The 20,093-nt window shown below is 40.1% G+C and overlaps 1 protein-coding gene across 2 annotated transcripts in view; it reads right to left on the bottom strand.

Annotated features, from left to right (window-relative positions):
* The window catches only part of LOC119661560 (protein espinas), a 152,054-nt gene that overhangs the window by 14,520 nt on the left and 117,441 nt on the right, over nt 1-20,093 (bottom strand). The window contains exons 3-5 of one of the 2 annotated variants that reach the window (XM_038070951.1): nt 16,253-16,366; nt 16,039-16,167; nt 1,512-1,715 (exon numbers count right to left, since the gene is read on the bottom strand). In XM_038070951.1, the coding sequence (XP_037926879.1) occupies nt 1,512-1,715; nt 16,039-16,167; nt 16,253-16,366 (447 nt within the window). The remainder of the gene's footprint in view (nt 1-1,511; nt 1,716-16,038; nt 16,168-16,252; nt 16,367-20,093) is intronic. The other variant, XM_038070952.1, reaches the window with a different exon arrangement.

Raw genomic sequence — 20,093 nt, 5'->3', positions numbered from 1 at the left:
TTCTCGGAGCTTTACCATGGCGAAAAGGGAGCAGTCCGTGGCGACTTTTGCGCTTTTGACATCAACTTACACGGGACGCTAGGGATTAATGCCCATACAATGCGGTCCATTTGGTCGGTATTTAGTATACAGGATTTTCGCAAACCCCAATTTTGCAGGTGACAAGTTTATAGTCAAGTAGCCTCCTCATTTACCTTATTGTCTAAGTTGTGCCAACCACGAGCTTTGCTTTTATTTATTGCTGATCAATACTCTGCCTTTGTGGTGTATACCTCCTCGCTAGCATGTAAGCATTGTGCCAAATGGCTGGGCTTATGACCCTCCTTCCGTAGGTCCGCGATTTCTATCATCCGCCGGTACCTAGAAAGCTTATAATGGCTACAGCGTCAGCTGCAAAACTTCCACTCCCAAAGTGCACTCCAGCGTGACTCTGCCTATTCCAAGAGCTTCAACGAATTTCCCCGATGTTCACCCTCGCGACGTTCCACGGGCGGAAAGAGCACTGGGCTGGGGTACACCCACAAATAGGATCAACCACTTTGAACGCGATATACTGTTGGTGACTCTGTCCAAGATAAATAATGGAAGAAACTCAAATGAAGCAAATGGATGGTATAGTCCACCACTCATCAACTCATATGTGACATCACATCCTTTAAAATTAAAATCACTTTAATAATATAAGAAAGATTTCCGTTTTGTACTAAATCTACAAGGAGCCACCTAATCAAAAATAACACATGCTAAGAAGGTCGGCTCATCCTTGTGCCAGAGAGGACATCGAACCAGTAAGAATATCAAATTCATAATGCAACTTTCGAGACCTAAGCTGAGTTGAATCATATAAAATTTGGCAATGAGTATCATAGATTTAGAAGTTATTTACAAAAAATAGTATAGGCTAAAAGGCTCAAGACTTATGTGTGTTTGCAGTGAAAATTAAAAGAAAAGACAAAAGTTGCGCTCGTATTTTTAGTCAAAACTTTCTAGCTACACAGCTATGGGTTCCAACAGACAGAACAGCTGTAAGGTTGAGCCTCCTTCGAAAACCGGGTTGCAGATAATCATTTAATTTTTATGGGATGGTAAAAATTGTAATATTAGGTATCTAGACCATTGGACAACTTGAACATTCTGCAGTCCTTTAGTCATGCAGTAAAAATTGGGATATACATATTTCTATATACATACATAAGTATAAAGAAAAGCAAAAAAAGGAACATAAAAAGGATTAAAATTCTGGCCAAGAAAGGTTTGTTCTTATGTGAAAAACTGTGAGCTAATTTCAATACCAGGCACCAAGAATGCATACAAGAATGAGCTCTATTCTGCAGCTATTTCTTCAAGAAAACATCCAACGCTCCCAGATATGAAATTTGCAAATTTTTTACCTTTCAATTCCCACTATTATTTATCTGCATCAAGTCCCAACTCCTTGAAAAACATAACACGTACATGGCCGAGAAACAACAAACATATGTGTGTAAAGCGTGCATACATTAATTTCTTACCTCATCACATGCAGAACATCTTGGTTTCTGGGTCTCGGCATGATGTCGACCGCAATACAAACTCGAATCCTTATGGAAATAAATCAAGTCGACAAGAAGCTCCTTGCACGTTGTACAAACGAAACATCCAGGATGCCAACAGACGTTCGACCCCAAGCGCGTAGCGAATACGACTATATCCCCCGAGGACAGATGATCCTCGCACTACATAAAAGACAACAACACGAAAGAAAAATATTGTTATTATTTAAACAGATAACTTTCCTGGCCGTTTAATGATAAATGACCAAGACATTGGCCTAGAAATTTAAAATAAAAGCCCCAGGAATGCTAGCTCAACAGGGAGGGAATACACTGCGGCAAGCTGAAATAGGTACATTCGGAACAGATTTCAGGAAGGCAAACTATTGGTCATGGAAAGGTGTACTATATATTCCAAGCCCCATTTCCAATGAATTCACTCAAGGCAAAAGTAACAAAAACTATAGATAACCAAAACAATAAGGGAAACGGAGTCGTTGATATTAAATATGAAAGTACACAAACACACAATTCCATGTTTTGCATTATTTCAGTCTCCAAGTGGAAGCATACTTTCCTCTACCTAAACAGTAGTCATATCTTTCAGATCGACTATGCTTCTTGAAGAATCTCTAGAGAGCACTTTAGCTTAATAATCTAAATGTTCTCGCACAAAGGTACGTATACGGTACATGCTTTTAAAATATATAGAAAAATTATTCACAGTCTAGCACCCCAGAAAAATAAACGTCGGAAAAATTGAGGTGAGTCACATGAAGCCCAGAAGAGAGCGGCGAGCTATGGTTCATTTCCGATTGTTGTATAAGGCTCAGTCCCCGGCCAAATCTAACTCCCAGGCTAATTGAGTCGTTGCTATATCTCGTTATGAATGACTCCATTTAGTAAATTTCCAGTCAATTAAGTGCAGGTCCTTTTCCTTTTGTCCGTAATGGAAGGCGCCATGCTTGTCTTTCACTTGCCTGACTTTCTTTTTGAGGGTTGGGTTCTTTAATTGCAGCATCCTGGGTATGGAGAGAACTTCTGAAAACCCTTATCAAGAAAGATATGATATAGACCATAGGGAAGCATGGACGAGAAAAGCTATAAAGCAAAAGATAAAGATGAGCGTGCATTTTATCATTTTTCACAAAGAAATATATACTGTGTACACATATAACACATTGAAGTTGAAAATTAACATAATTTTCTCCAAATTGTAAATGGTGACTGTGGATTTAGATGGGAATCTATTAGTTATAATTTAATTTAGTGAATTATTTTGAAAAACTATACAAGCAATGTATTTGTAAGCAGTTGATATAGAAGATGATTTGAATTTCTTATCCAGCATCTTCTGGCATATAGCAAACATTTCACAGATAGCCCTAAAGTCAGCCGGAAAAGGAGCATTTTATTCGACTCTCTCCTACATCGTAGGCATCGCTCACGTACTGAGATAATTCTTCCTAACAAACCTTTTTGCCGTCTCTTTGACATTCCTTCAAGATCCCGCATTAAAAGATTTAGGAAAAAATCGAAAGTAAAGACACATTTCTTTGCTTGTTTCGGTGAAAAGATAACTTTATCGATTAATATTTTTTTCTTTGAGCTACTTTGAAGGGTTTTTGTCATTCCAGTTTAGAGACAAGAAAATGGGAAGGAAGATGTACAGGATGTTATTTTTATAGGAAAATTGATCGCTCGTGTGTACTGAAGTGTACAAGGCTTTGCCATTATCGACTGGTTGAGAATGTTACCGTTGCGTTGGTATTTAGGGCCTTGTATTAAGCAGTCAAGTGGAATTGGTGATAAGAATAGAATTCAAGCCGCATTTTTTGATGCTGGGTTTATCTAAAACGTTACTTTAAAAAGGTTTTACGAAAAGCATCACATATGCCGTATTGAAAATGAAATGGAGCGTTTACTGAATAAAACCTCTCAAGGCATAAACCGTTTTATAGATTTAGATTTTTGGATCGAATAGTTTCCGCCAACGAAACCTGCCGCACTGGCTTCTGATGGTTCACATATTCTTCTATAATTGCCAAAATAAGAGGCACATTCGAATTTTCACTTAATATTTTAACCTCTACAAATTTATCTTACTTGAGATGTTGAGCAACTTATTGATAAATATGCGTCCAGAAATTAAGGTTGTACCATGATCAGAACGTTATGAAGCGGGAACGATTTGCTTCCATCTGCATGTGACCCATACTGAATGCAGTAAGTGTGAAAGATACGCAACAAACCAAAGGTAGCCGAAGTCCCTTCGACGCTGCTTTAAGGAAAATTTTTATAGTCAGTTTTTTTTGAAATTTTTGTTTGATTACTAACTTCATAAAATATAGAATAATCCCTCAAAATCTCAAGCAGAAACTCGAAGTAGTTTTTTTTTAATTTTTTTTTTTTTTGTAAAGAAAGGTTGGGACACTTGATACAAGTCAAGAAAAGAGAACAACATATTCTTCATATGAATTACAAAATAAACGAGACTTTTCCAGGAACAATACAATTTTTTTCAAAAATCTTCTTCTATTCAGAATAGTCTTCTTGCGCATCCATACAAGTTTTGCACGATTAATTAGCATGCCGAGTAAATTTTTAAGCTGTTTTGTACGAATGTCTTCCAGAATCGCGGTTGATGGTTTTTATGTAGTCTTAATACTGGCATAGCGCTTTCCTGGCAATGCCAAATGTATTCGTCGGAGATGGTGGAAGTCACAAAATGCCATATCAGGAGAATACGGTGAGTGGTTAACGGCTAAAATGTGATTATTGGTCAAAATATCAGTGATAAGTCTCGAACGTTGAACCGGCACATTATCCTGATAAAGGTGTCAGCAACTATTATCACCTATTGTGGATCTGGCTCACTTTCATTCGGCGCGCTTTGGTTCGGGGTCATGTTGAAAACACCATGGCTCGTCAGCAAGAACAATGCTGTTGTTGAAGTTTGGGTCCTTTTTCCAATCATTTCTTTATTTTATTTATCAAAAGCTACCGCCTATTATCTCTCCCTAAATATATAATATATTTATATAGAAATGACAATTTTTATATAATAACAATTCAACATTGCTTGACCACGAGCATCGGCCTTGTATTTAAACTGGACTGGTTCATATATTTCGGAAGGTAAACCTAACGGTTTGTCTGATTAGGTTCGAGTGAGGGTGCATTTTTGTTGAAAAAACAAGCGGAACCGGGGACCGGGTGGTCATTCTATCAGCGATTATCGGACAGTGAAGTTGTCCTCAGAGGAAGTGTTTTGTATCTGAGAGCGGATGCCTATTGCACTGCGAGGATTTAAATATGTTGTCTCTTGGAACCGGGCTAGCGGGCTATCACCAACAAAGTTATAATACAAATTCAGGAATTTGAATGTTAGTATCACGCGAAAGTGGATATATGCATATATAACGTGCTAGGTACTATTATAATAAAACAAATGTCCATTCAGATGTTTTTATAAAAGAAATACACAAAACCTCTCATACCTGAAGCGTCAGCTTCCCGACTTGTTTTATTTTCAGGTTTAGCTTGCTTGTGTTTATTTTGTTAGGTATACGCGAATCCCCATATTTGAGTATCTTTTTTCAGGATCCGCCGTGACCCACGCACCGGCAAGGACGCGTGACTTTTTGTAAAAATGAAAACAGAGTGTGGATGTATCGCTTCTGTATTTCAATCGGAACGAGCGAGCTTTGGTTTAGGATTTCACGTTTGCAGGTACCAGGTTTCAAGTTTTATGCAATAAAGGGCTATATACTCTATCGAAAGCTTGGGCAATGTCGAGAAAGACGGTGGAGCAATATTTGCTTTCGTTGAAAGCACGGCTTATTGCCGAAACGATACGATGAATCTGTTCGGTTGTCCCATGTTTTTCTCGGAAGTTAAATTAATGGACGGGAATTGTTTTGGGAATTGTTAACAACGACAGAACCTTTGATGCTGGTAGTTTTTCAAATGCTTTTGATAGGAAACAGGCTTATCGGACGGTGTGATGCTACTTGCGTAGGATCTTTTCCTGGTTTTGCAACAGTAATTATAACAGACGTTAGGATTGAGTTCACTGCTAATACGAGCGATATTTTTAACTTTAAAGCGGAGGTTTGTTTTAGCAGACGAGGATGAAAACCTCGGAAGAGAAGCTTCGTTTTTGACTAAATTCGATGTAAATTGATTTTCCAAATGGACCACGAAAGAAGCATTTTTTTTTCATGGTCACTACGAATCAGCATTTTTTAGGTGCAAGAGTAGTAGTAAATGTTGTTTCGGCCTTTTTAGATTCCTAAAAGCTTTCCACAATGATCTTGCCAGTTCTCATGTATTCCTCGGAGAGGAATAGCAAAACGAATTGCGAACTCTTGGCCGCGTTCGAGAGAAGAATCCTCCGAAAAGTTTCTGGCCTCCTACATGAGGATGGACGATCCCTTAGCCTACATAACGACGAAATCTATGACCGTCCGGTGTGGATAAAATCCAGCTCAATAGGTTACGGTGGGCAGGTCACTTAATCCGTATGGATGAGAATGATCCACCCCGGAAAGTCTATAAGGGTAATATCTATGGTAGAAAAAGAAGACGAGGCAGACCCTGCCTAAGATGGAGCGAGGGCGTAGTTCAGGACGCCAGACAGCTTTTAGGGATATCGAATTGGTGGACCTCGGCGCAAAACCGGGATGTCTGGAGTTCTTTATTAATGCAGGCCTACACCGGATACCGGTTGTTCCGCCCGTGATGATGATGAGAAGTAATGCAATCATCATCCTTTATGCCGTTCAGAACATTCGAAAGCTTCTTTCTTTTCGAACTGATTAGTCATCATCATTTCGCGTTGTACTCTCGTAGCAGTGAACCTACTACTAGGCTTCAAAAAAAAATTTTTAAATTTTTTGGTGCTAATTTTAAATTTGTGAGGACAGTAAATTGATGATAAAGTTAATTCGCCGCACATCTCTGTTATGCAAATGGAAATTGCTTTCAGGTAATGAGCCTTACCTTCCTATAACGTGAATTCTTTTGACGTCAAAGTTGTACTTATTCTTTAGGTGTGTTTCAGAGGTGAGCATGATATCCTTTTTATTATTATTAAAAAAACATTCCAATTCGAGTTTCTGTTGGCTTTTGCATTTACTGAGTAAAACTCGAAACATTTGCAGCGGGTTGTGAATTATTTCCTGCACAATTGCTTGCATACACTTTATAAATTGGTTGATAGATTGCGAGAGTGATATAACCAACCTTTCTAGGTTTTGCGGCTTTCTACCATGGTGACCGTTCGTCTTGGGCATTGGATTTTACAACGTTTCGGTATGTAGCTCGGGATTGAAGCGGTTTCTCTTGTAATCTATCACTGGGAACCTAGCACGGAACTAAATTTCTGTAATGCATCGAACTTACAAAATCAAAAACGTAAAATGTTGGTTTTTTATCTGAGAGGGCAAGCAATTTTATAGAAATAAGGAACACTGGGCCACACTTTTCAATTGCGCAATCTTCAGTGAAGCGTCAAATCTTGACATTTAAATGTTTACTCATGATAAGATGCGAATACGGATTGCCACTTTAAATATAAGCAAAACCACGTCAAGTGAAAACCTGCAAAGAAGCATTGGAATTTGATTGAATGGCGCTGGATACGAATCGAGCGGAGTCTGACTCAATAGTGCGTGGGTGTTGTAATGACATTGAGTCTAAAAATTAAAGGAAGAACTATCCCAAGAACTAACCCAACTCTCTGAACATTGCTTCAAATATGCCATCCACGATATTTATATTTCTAGTCTCCATGGTGCCTTTGGATCTCGCACCAGTCTTTTTCGCATATGCCGGGAAAAGCAGCGAAATATTTCCCAGACGAACATGACGCAAAAAGACAAGAAAATATTTAACTTGTCGATATGCGGGGGTATTTTAAACAGACAAATAGATTTTAAGGAAGGACTAGTAACGAGACCAATGCAGGCATATTTGTCGGACTCAAACGCATATTTTTTTTTGCTTATGAACCCAAGCTAACTTTATCTTCTTATGGTTGTGGGGAAAGGTCCTTCTAATGGATTAAAAAAGTCAATTCCGCCTTCGACGTCTTATCCGAAATCTGATAACACATATATTTTAACATCAGCTTGTGTCTATGCTATGTCAGAAGGTTTTTTGACTTAAGACAATATGAAACAAAACACCAACTCGACGCATGGCTAGATTCCTGTGGACGTGATAATTATAAATCGGAAGTAGCAACGACATTAAGAATGGGTGCCAATTTCCGTGCAGCTGCCCCAAGTAATAATATTTACTACAGCAGGAACATATAACAGTGCAGCAAGGGTGCAAATTTTTGGAAAGCGTTCAGCAGGAGGAAGCACACTTGCCCCACATAAGGAGCTTTCATCTAAACATGTACAACATATTGATAGAAACCGCCTTTTGATAATCGAGTAGTTATACTGGTATGCTGAACTCGCTTGCCAAATCCGTTGAACATTTGTCAGATATAACGATCAAGGCCGCCATTAAAGTTCCTGACATTGACAGCATAAATGCAGAAACGGAGTAATACGTCAAGTGATCGAAGCAAAATGTTGTGGGAGCCCGTCTGTATATTACTTCTTATTATCGTCGATGCCAATGACAGTGCGTAAGTGGAGGACTATGGAAGACATGTATTCCTATATACTCAACTTTTGATATATTTAGGCAAACAGTGGACCGATTTTATTAAGGTTCACAGAGTGATCCCCGCGAATAATTATCAAACGAGAAAAAATCACATTTCGTTCCAAACGACGAATGATCCGTCGTCTCAGTGAATGCGCGCTTTGACGTCTAGTTGAAAACTCCAAGCTGCGTAAATACATTTTGAGCATATATACGAACCGTCCATACTGCTGTTAGTGTTTCCTCTTTACTTCTTCGTGGAATATAAGGCACTCACATGATCAGACTTGTCTCCCCTTTCACCATCATCGCACTTAACTAAGCTCACACCAACGAGACAAACACAAGACGCACGCAAACACCCATAACGACAGGGATTCGAACCCAAAGTACCAAGATTGACAGGCTGACGATCTACTCCCAACCACCGTACCTCCCGTATGAGATTAAAATACTTCGGAGAATTTTTCTCTCAAACGCGGTTAAGAGTTCGCAATTTTTCTTAATACGGACCCAAGTATTCTCGAAACATGAGGACTGACAGGATCTTCTTTTTACCCTATGGGAGCGGAAATAGTCAAAAGAACCGACTGCAACAGAGCTGTTATCGGTTGTGATTTTCGAACCTAGATTGGACAAATCATCAACGATTTCTCAATTATATTCTCCTGCCTTTATTGATTTCAATTGACCAGTGCAATTTGATGTTATTACTGATTTCGTCTTTGGCCCTGACATTGCCAACATTTATTTGGTCCTGCCTCCATTAATCTGCGCCCAAGATCCCGCGGTTGATTCATTTGTTCGCATATTGATCAAAGTCAGCCTAGCTATTCTTATTAATTTAGTCAGAATACCAAATTCTCTCTTGGCCGTGTTCAGTTTTAGCTTGACTATGCTATCACAGTCGATGAAAAGATGGTAGAACTGAGGGCCGCATTCTAAAAGTTCTTCCAGAAACTGCAGAGAGAAAATCTGATCTGACACTAAATTGCCTACAGTGGAGCATCTTTGGTATAAGCCGATGTTGTTCTGCATCGGCCTAGCTAGATAGCGGAAAATATCTTACATATGGTTTTATAGCAACATGATACCTCTGTAATTGTTGCACTGAGTGATATCTTCCTTTTTATGCATGGGATAGATAACACCTCGTTGCCAGTCACTAGGATTTGATTCACTGTCCCAAACCATGATCACAAGTTTATGAATCGCTTGATGTAGTTGCTCGCCTTCTTATTTAACCAGTTTGGTTGTAATTTCATCGGATCCTGGTGACTACAGATTCTTAAGCTGATTAATTCTACGGACTGGTTCTTCCATGGGTGGTTATATCAACGAGGATGTTGTTCAGATGGATCACTAATCGATTCATCTCCAGAACATCTGCTAGCTTTTGCCCCAATATTTTAGGTATTAGAGAGGACTTTGTCATGATTTGTCACTTTCACCTGATTGTTCGAAAATATAACCAGGAGGAGCACGCTAAAAAGATGGCCTGAGTCTTTATATCTCTCTCACGTTCGCTATCTGCTCTGACATGCATCAAGGCTGAGAAGTGTTCCGCTGCTTCGTAGAAGATAACCTTCTCCGACTCTGCAGTGAGATCTGCACAGGCATGAACGTTTATGAGCTTTATATTTCGAAATTTGCTCGTAAGCGCACAGTGCATAGCCTTTAGATTATATTTTCGAAGTCGATAAATACTTGTGTGACGCTGGATGCGATTTAGCGGACTAAGAAACATATGCTCTACTCCGTTATAGAACATAATGTAGTAGCTCTTTATCAAATTCTCGTCCCTATCTAGTACACCTCTTATAAGGCACTTGGGACAGGGTATCGGGGTTTATCTTTGTGTAGTCAATACAGTCCAAGGCTCCTTTGGTGTCTTCGAGACAACTGTTTGCCGTGTAGGATTGTCAACCTTAACCAACACCCAAGCTGTTGGACCAGTTGTCGCAGTTTGTTCAAGAGATGAGCATGAAGAAAGTTTACACGTAGCTGGAGTGTATAGCTATAGCACACGGTCAGAAAGCATACTGTGTGTTATTGTGCAGTGAAATACGTGAGAAAAAGAACTACATAAACAGAGTGATTCCTGCTATTGAAAAATGGTGTTTCCAGTGCTCGGAAACAAAGCACCAAAGTTCCGGCTGCGAGCTTTCGGCCAAAAACGAGACTGCAAGATCGCGGCACCCTCCCTGCAGCCCTGACGGGACTCTTCGCTTTATGTTCCGAAAGGAACATGAAACGACAGCGATATGGCAATCTGGCTGAGGTTCAGGTCGTTTGGATACGGGTCAATGAGGAGCACCCCGATGCTAGGGCCTATGAAGCATTCGTAGCAGTGTATCAAGTGGTCAAAGGGTAGTATAAGTCCCAGGGGGAAACGTTGATTGGGACCCACGATGGAGCATAAAACCTGGGAAATGCCTGCTGAACCAACACCAACAGCTCTACTACCAAACCCTATCTCCACCTCCACGCGGTGACCGCTGGGAGCTCTTTCTTAATGAAAAGCTGCAGACGGAGAAGGATGAAGGCGAGTCTCCCGCGCCTAAAAACGACACAAATTGTACCAGCTGGTCCTCCAGGTTGGGGGTTGGGTCGGGCTAACAACCCTACACGGAAAACAACTTGTTACGAAACCACAACAGGAGCCTCGGACTGGACGGATTGCACAACGACGACCGCAACGACAAAGGAAGAACGATTTGCGCATTTTCTCACGGAACGAGCTCTCTATGTACAGAGATGAAGCTGATGAGCAGCTAGCCGATACCATGTCCCAATACAGGGCTAATGTAACAGCGTAACAGGAGATGCGTTGGATAGGCGCTACACCATACATTTTAGTGGCCATCCAGTAAACCATGTGTTCGGAGTAGGTTCCTTAGTCAGCCACAAAATGATTATCGGTTTTGAAAACATAAGCGGACGGCTATGCACTCTGCGCTTGCGAGGCAAGTCGAGAAATATAAGCGCCATTAACGTTCACGCCCCTACAGAGGAGACTGCAGAGTCGGAGAAGGATACCTTCTACGAGGTAGTAGAACGAACCCTCGAAGCCTGTCCCAGATATGATATCAAAATTTTAACAGCCAACAGGGGGGGGGGCAAATATGGACTCGGATCACTATATCGTTGGCATGGTGCTCCGAGCTCGAATAAGAACACCACCCAGAATACCCTCTGACAATCAGGTGAGAGTTAACACTGAAGCCATCCACAACACAGCCCTCCATGATACCTATAAGAGGAAAATGGATGCCGCAATAACCGCAGTCAGACTGGAGTCAGACCTGGAGATGAATCATCAAGAAATGATCTTCACAACCACCTGAAGAACGTTATCATTGATACAGCCACAAACATACTTGGCCCCAGCCGCAAAAGGAGTCGGAACGGCTGGTTTGACGATGAATGTAAGCTAGCAACGGAACCGAAGAATGCCGCATACCGAGTAATGTTGCATTCTCAAAGAACGCGGGCACGCGCAGGGACTTATCACGAACTCCGTTATTCCGTAAGCGACTTCGCAGACGGAATAAGGAAGCCTGGGAGAACCAACAAGTCTGTGAACTTGAAAAGTACAGGGTGCAACCGCAGCAGGCGCGGAGGTTTTACCAACAAGTCAGCAGGATGAAGCCTTATATACTCCAATGCTCGTCCCGCAGAAACAAAGAGGAAAATCTGACAGAATGGGCATATTGGAGCGATGAGTTGAGTACTTTGATGAACTACTGAACAACCAGAACATCGGCCAGTTGGAGGTCCTGTCAACTGAAGACGACGGACAAATACTGCCACCACCAAGTGTAGGAGAAACAGTCCGTGCAATTCATCGGCTAAAAAATCATAAGTCGCCAGGAGCCGATGGAATTACAGCCGAATTGGTTAAATATGGAGGCGACCAGTTACACCAAGTGGTTCATCAACTTGTGCTCAAGGTATGGAAAAGCGAATCAGTGACTGACGATTGGCAACGAGGCATTATCTGTCTCATACATAAAAAGGGAGATATCACACAGTGCAGCAATTATAAAGATATCACGTTGCTGAGTACCATCTATAAGACATTCTCCACTATCTTTCTACGCCGGATAGCCTCATACGCCCAGAACATCATTGGTCCATACCAAAGAGGCTTCACTCCAGGCAAATCGGCAACAGATCAGATTTTCTGTGTGAGGCAAGCGATGAAAAAACTGGTCGAGTATGGACACCAGTTGCACCATCTATTTATCGACTTTAAAGCCGCCTATGATAGCATAGCCAGGGTAAAACTGTACACAGCCATGAGAGAATTTGCTATCCCGACGAAATTAATAAGACTGACTAGGCTGACCCTGACCAATGTGCGAGGCCAGATAAAAGCAGCAGGATCACTCTCAAGACCATTCGACATCAACAATGGTCTACGACAAGGGATGCCCTATCATGCGTCCTCTTTAACCTGGCCCTCGAGAAAGTGATCCGTGATGCTTAGGTAAATGCAACAGGTACGATCCTCTTCAAGTCCACCCAACTACTGGCCTATGCTGACGATATCGACATCATGGGAAGAACCACCCGAGACGTACAAACTGCCTTCATCCAGATCGAGCAGGCGGCCATTAAGGTGAGATCTTGGGCTGCACATCAATGAAGGCAAGACAAAGTATATGGTGGCAAGGTCAGCATCGAAAACCAACCAACCAACAACATTAAACCGCACTGGTCAAACGGGAAAATAAAGGCAAGAGAATACAACTTTGAGACCGTTGATAATTTTTCTTACCTATCGATCGAAAATCACAACCAATAACAGCTACGATGATGAAATCCGTGCACGGTTGTTGTCAGCCAACAGAGTCTATTTCAGCTTACAAAAACTGTTCCGCTCGAAACGTCTCACCATAGGGTCAAAGCTCTTACTGTACAAGACTATGATCTTGCCAGTCCTCATGTATTCCTCGGAGACTTGGGTTCTTAGCAAGAAAAATTGCGAACTCTTGGCCGCGTTCGAGAGAAGAACCCTCCGAAGAATTTTTGGCCCCTTACATGAGAATGGATGATTCCGCAGCCTATGTAACGCCGAAATCTATGAGCGATACCATGACCGTCAGGTTGTGGATAAAATCCGGCTCAATAGGTTACGGTGGGCGGGTCACTTAATCCAGATGGATGAGGATGGTGCAGCCCGGAAAGTCTATAAGGGCAATATCTATGGTAGAAAAAGAAGACGAGGCAGACCCTGCCTAAGATGGAGCGATGGCGTAGGTCAGGCCGAAAGACAACTTTTGGGGATATCGAATTGGTGGCGCAAAACCGGGATGTCTGGAGTTCCTTATTAAGGCAGGCCTATACCGGATACCGGTTATTGCGCCGTTGATGATGATCACATACGCAAACCATTGCTATTTTGGAGAATATTATGTCACTGTAATAGAACTCTCAATAAATTTCTGGTTATGACATCAGCCCCGAATCTTTTGAAATGCATCTTATACATATGAACCCGAATTGGATACTACCTGCAGACTTCGTTTATATACATATGTTATGCCGCTTACTACATGTGAAAAGATTCAAACGTGACACATTCTCATCAAAATCTTGTGACAGTAGACGCAGTCGATTCTGAGAAAATAGGGTGGGACAGACAGACAGGGCATTAGACAAGCAATGGATTGATTTTAATTAGATGTTAAAAACAAAACTTTGAAAAGAAGTGGCTTTAGTTTTGAACACTGGAGTCTACAACAGGTCAAGTGAAACTAAAACTTCTGGATAGTTTGGGCCCAAAATCAAATTGTTGTTCAACAAATCAGTTCAGGCTTGTTGTCCATTTCAATTAATTGGTACTAGTTTCCTCATTAATTTTTTAATCATTAAATCATTTACCCATCATTCCAATTCCGCCTCTGTTTCCCAAAAGAACATTTAGACTTCCTAGTAACCTTAGTGATTATTCACATCAAGCATCAATTTGCGAATGTTAGGTATTTTTGTAAACATTGCAGTTAACCATTACTGGTCTAGCTTTCGAACATTAATCGCATATCATGATTGTCCATTTTAATCGAAACTAGTATCAGACTTCATTCATTAGCCATTAAATTTCACTTCGTTAATGAACCACGCGCAACAGACAATCATTCAAAAGGGGTATTATATATTCATTGGATTAGGAGAGCTTCAAAAAAAAAACAAAATTAGCTACTTTCTACCAACGCCCAATTGGTGTGAAAGTACAGATTTTGGTTTTTTGTTTTCCAGGCCTGTAGATTGTAATGTTGATCTGGTTGTATTTAATCATGTAGAATTCTGATATAACTGTCTGCGAGATTAAGTCGATAATTAATCCCAAAGGTTACAAATAAAGAATTAAATGTTTCTTGAAGAGCGGATAAAGATGGAACCAGGCTCAATTCAGTAGAAATATTCAGAAATAGGCATTAAAACGGAACCGTATTTTGCATTCAAATTGTATATTTAGAAATCTCTAATCATATTTTCGCCTTGCAATATTCACGAACAATCGGTTTTGTCTACTAAAATTTATAAAAATAATGCCATTTATTAAAAAAAGTCCAAGGTATCATAACTTTGACTTCAAATAAAATTATGAACTATTTCTCAAGATAAATTGAGGTTAAAGCTTTTATCCCGCAAATAAACAATATATATCAGTCCATTTAAATACGTACGAATTTATTTCTTAGCAGCCTTGTTCCGGAATCTAGGTTAGATTCATAACTTAGAGAATGGAAAGAAGCTGAAAGTTAATATGATGACAAAGCATGACCTTACATGCATGCCATACAAAGAAATACGAAACACCAGTTTCATAATTAGAAACATTCACAACATAAAATATCTTCATATTTTGTTGTTCGAATACGTCAGAACCTGCATATTGATAGCGGATTTGTGTTTCTGTTTTAACCAATTTCAACACCTTGAAGCAGTCCTATCTCATTTGGCTGCTTATGAAACGTTTTCATATTTCTTTAGCAATAATTACAGTAGCAGCCACAGATAATGACACTTCACTTTCTAGGGAGTAAAATCTTGAAATTGTTCCTCTTTGGTATTCCACTGAATGTTGGAATTAAATTGAATTATTAACTAGTTGCATCGACTGGAAGATCGTAAATATTTCCACAAACATTTTGGTTTCCGTAATTTGTTATGACACTGTCAATAATGCTTGGCTCACATTCGGAAGAATTTCGGCAACTGAATTACTAATGTACATAAATGAGGAACGATAATTGAATTCACTGTGGGATAATTTACAACTATGCTCCAATGGAGATTGGTCATGGCAGAGGCGCCGCCATGAGAAGACGTCCAGCTTACGGACGGATTGGAATGCAAATTGAAAATAAACCGGTAATAGAACACAAAGTGCAACCGATTATAGTGGACGTTACTTTTTACCTGCAACAGATACAAAAGAGTATAATTTTGTGATTTATGCAAATCTTTCTCGTTTTTTAATTAGGTTCAAATACTTCCCAGCCATTAGTGATAATCTAGGTGAATTATCTGTGATCCGAAGCAAATTTTCAATTAAAAATTGTAAACAAAATGAATTTGGAAAGCTATGCATATGCCGGGGTATTAGAAGGAAGGCGTGTTTTGATTCGTTTTCAAAAATACGATACTTTTTATTGACATATTTTCTCATTCAGGCAAAAAAATACGGCAGAAGCAGAGCGACGAAGGAATTTCTCATTGAAGTTGAAGTTTGGAAAACCAGCGTCAATGTAGAGAAAGTGGAAATATAAAATTTACGTTGACGAAACTTTGTTCCTAGTCAATTCATTTATTTGAATAAATTACTCACCCCTTTGCATGGCCGATCTTCAGTTAGTAATCGAACCACACCTCGTCCTAAAGCCTCTCGTTTTCTTTGAGCTGAGAACAGTCGCAACTCCTTACGTTCTTCATCAGTTAAACTGTGACAATAACGAACCTATAAAGCATACGAGGCATTAGAATCGTTCCACTGGAACAACAAGTAAGCCTTGAAGAGATATTATTCCAGTAAGTACAAGTACCTCATTGTCTTGTGGCGGAAGTTGATGCAGTAATTGTTTGACCCGGTAACGCTCCCCTGCACTATTCACATATGGAACTTTGTCGTCTGGTAATTGTGAGAAATACAGCCGTACCTAGAAATGAAAGAAAACAAGCATGAAGTGAAACGAGTTGTCATTATTTTGTGAACAATATGTGTATATATTATCATAGCATAAAGCTGCAGTATAGAGCATTATTTCAGACGCTGTGAAATGTTGCTCACCCTGTTCAGAGAGTAAAACAAACATGCTTAGATTGTTTAAAGCATTCAAAAACGGGCGCCTGGCCTTTCGTTTCTTAAATTGTATTCAAATATTGTCACTGAACTAAGGAGGTCACAAGCGCAGTCGCTGGTCTTAAAGCGGTAATGACCGAGGACCACCAGGGAGAATTGATAATCGACGTTCTTAATATAACCCAATGCACCAGTTAACATGAGCACCTATATAAATCGCAATTTGAGTGGGGAATAAACAATTTGGCCGATTTATTCTTGAAAATTGTATCTAAATCTATGTCAGTTAACTTCAGAAAAAGTTCCGCACAATTGCAGTCCATATTATAAGGATCATAGTCCTTATAATCAAATACTTCATAGTATAGTGTATTAAAGTAATGTTTTATTCTAGCTACTCTGTTTTTGCTAAAAAGAGACTGATAAAAAGAAAAACTAAAACAAGTCGGATTATAGTAATCTGGACTTCATTTTGCGGGAGAAATCTCCTATGCACGTCTCTCGATTCGTACATAGCTAAAAATATTCAAAATATTGCTGGATATATGTATTTCTACACTACAACTCTCCCGTCCATATAAATTCGGTTTCAATGATAACGACGTCATAGGCGCCCTAGAATGCAATAAATTCACGTGTAACACACTATTTTGATTTTTCATAACTTTGTTAGTAATAGTTAGATTGCCTTCAAAGAATTCTTTTATATTATCACTTATACCGACGCCAAATTTCATACTGGCATAACCTTAAGGTGGATTTTCGGATAATTTCCATAAAATATTTTTAGCTACTATTATTAACTATATCTGAGTAAATATCGGGGTGGGATGTATTTTGTAACACTTTTCGAGCCATAGACTTTAAGTCCATACTTCACTATGTTTCGCCCACCATCAGAAATAAGATCAGTTTCGAAAAGCCCTTTCACTTGATTTCATTTGATATATATTACCACAAACTGTGAAAGAAATCACCTTAAAGTAGTAGTATAGTCTGATCATATATATATGGTTGCCATTCATCCCTTAGTGGGGTATAGCGCGTCAATCACATCTACGCGACATCGATCGCAGTTACCTGAAATGCCCTTCAGCACCCCCAGGACTGAGACGCTCGCACCCCTCCTCTACTGTCCTGCGCCAAGTGCGCTTGGGAATGCCCACACATCATCCATCTTGGGACAGTGGATTGCAATATTCGCCCCTATTTAATGTGTGCTTATCCACTACCACTTCCGCCCTCTGATCACTGTGCGTACGAGTGCAAAGCCTGTGCGCCGACCAAGCTGTGCGATTGGAGAGTGCACCCCGATGATACGACGCAGACAGGCATTGATGAGAGCTAGAAGCTTTTGGGCAACAGCAGAGTTCACCTTATTTGTGTTACTCACAAATAGCAACACAGAAATAACACTAACACAGAACAGTATGCACTTGATCTTGATGTTGAAATAACCAGATGGTAAACGGTGCAACGAAAACGGATCTAACGTTGTTAATGTGTCGGGTACCAGCCAATTCAGTGCCACCTTCGGTAGAAACCAGGCATCCTAGATATACAAATTGGTCGCCTCTTTCCATGCTGTGCCCATTAATGCAGATAGGGAGAGTCCATCAGACTTACAACCTTGGCTTTGTTGGTGTTTTTCATCAGGCCAAATTTACTTGCCTCTCTTTCAGAGCCATTTGGCCAAGATCCATGAGCCGGCGAGAGAGCGAACAGATGCCATCAGCAAAGTCGTGGTGTCTAAGGAAAGATGTTAACGGCCACTGAATTTCTGTTTGTCGTCCGGGCAAGACAGCATGAAGAACATCATCGTTAACAAAAAGAAATAATATCGCATTCGACCTCAAAATCCTCTGAGATATTACCTCGGTGCAGTACGTGGCATTGTCCGCCAACATATGTCGCTCTGATAATAGCTATTATTTTCTCCGAAATTCCGGTCCTACGTAGAGCACTCCAGATACATTCCCTGTTCACGCTCTCAAAAGCATCCTCCGATCCGATGAAGAGCAGGTGAAGCGAAGATCCAAATTCCGCGTACTGTTTGAAAATTATTCATAGGGTGTTGATGTGCAGGATGACCCGGAGCGGAAAACTGTCTGCTCCCTGTCGATCAAACTTTCGAGATATTCTTCGACGAATTCCAGGATTATATCAACTATTATCTTTGCAAAGCCGATACCCCTCCAATTTTCACATTTAAAACCAGTCCACTTCTTTGGCATCGTGATGATCATCCCATTTTTAAAGGGGTCCAATGTCTTTCTGTCAGTCATACCCGATTTACTCGGAAACGGCTGAACCGATTGTTACGAAATTCGGTGAGCACGTGTTATCAGTGTGTCCCTTTGCATGTAGCGGGTGGTACCATTTTGTCTTTAATTAATATGAGGCTCCCAATACATGCGAAAGGAGGGTATAAATTTCATTTCACAGAACATGGTCATGTGGAGCATCAAATGAAAGGGCTCAATTAGTACCTTTCGAAACTAATCTTTTTTCTGATATTGGGTGAAACCTAGAGGAGGTAGGGCACAAAATGTGTGCCTTAAAAAGTGAAAGAGGTCTCCTTCTCACAACCTATCCAACCAAAAATCTAAAAAAAATCGGAGTAATGCACCTATATGAAATCTAGGCTTTAAAATACATCCCAGTTCGATATCTGCATAAATAAAGCTAATAATAGTGTATTACCATGTTTTGAAAATTTACCCTAATCATCTAAGGTTTACAAAAGATAGCATAGATGACAATATAGGCCATAATTCTAAAGGCAATCCGACTATTATTAACAAAGTTTTAGAAGGCCAAAGTTTCACATTTCAGGTAAATTTATGGCACCCAAGACATGTATCACGTCATCATCATGTAAAGTGAACTTATATGAACGGCGGGGTCGATGGGAACGTTTTAGTTTTCCTGTTTTGACTTTTTTTTAGTAATTTCCATTTCAGTGTCACTCCAGGTAGACATCTGTATGTATATATATACGCTAATAAAGCTTCCGGGTAGTTACCAATATAATACAATAGACATGTGTGCTTTTAATTTACGTACCTAACATATATACGCGTGCTTTTGTAGACGGCGTAAATTGGAAATGCGTGAAGATGCGTTACATCAATTTAGATGAGCATATCTAATTGGTGGATCTCGGCGCAAAACCGGGATGTCTGGAGTTCCTTATTAAGGGAGGCCTAGACCGAATACCGGTTGTTGCGCCGTTGAGGATGGATAAGTTATTCGGAAAGCTCGCTGCCTATGACCTATGTATTTTGCCATTTCGATCGCTGGCATACAAGCTCCAGCTAAATCTCAGTTCGAAAACCCGAAATTGTAGAAGATAAACGCGTTTGTAGACTACGTGTATCCTGCCGAAGCAACAGTCACTGTGGATTACGAATCGTTATGAGTGTTGGCATACGCGATCAGCAAATTGGCACTTATGTAAAATAAAACTTTTGTAACTTCGATATTTTGCCCGGTCAACCTCCATCAGGTGAAAGTCCTTCCTGAAAAATAAGCTATGAATTGATGCTGGAAAATTTGAAAATGTTTTGTCGATGACCCTGAAG

Source organism: Hermetia illucens, chromosome 1 (genome assembly GCF_905115235.1).
Source record: "Hermetia illucens chromosome 1, iHerIll2.2.curated.20191125, whole genome shotgun sequence".
NCBI lineage: Eukaryota > Metazoa > Arthropoda > Insecta > Diptera > Stratiomyidae > Hermetia > Hermetia illucens.
The sequence above is the reverse complement of the archived record's forward strand: the minus strand, read 5'-3'. Positions and strand labels throughout refer to the sequence as shown.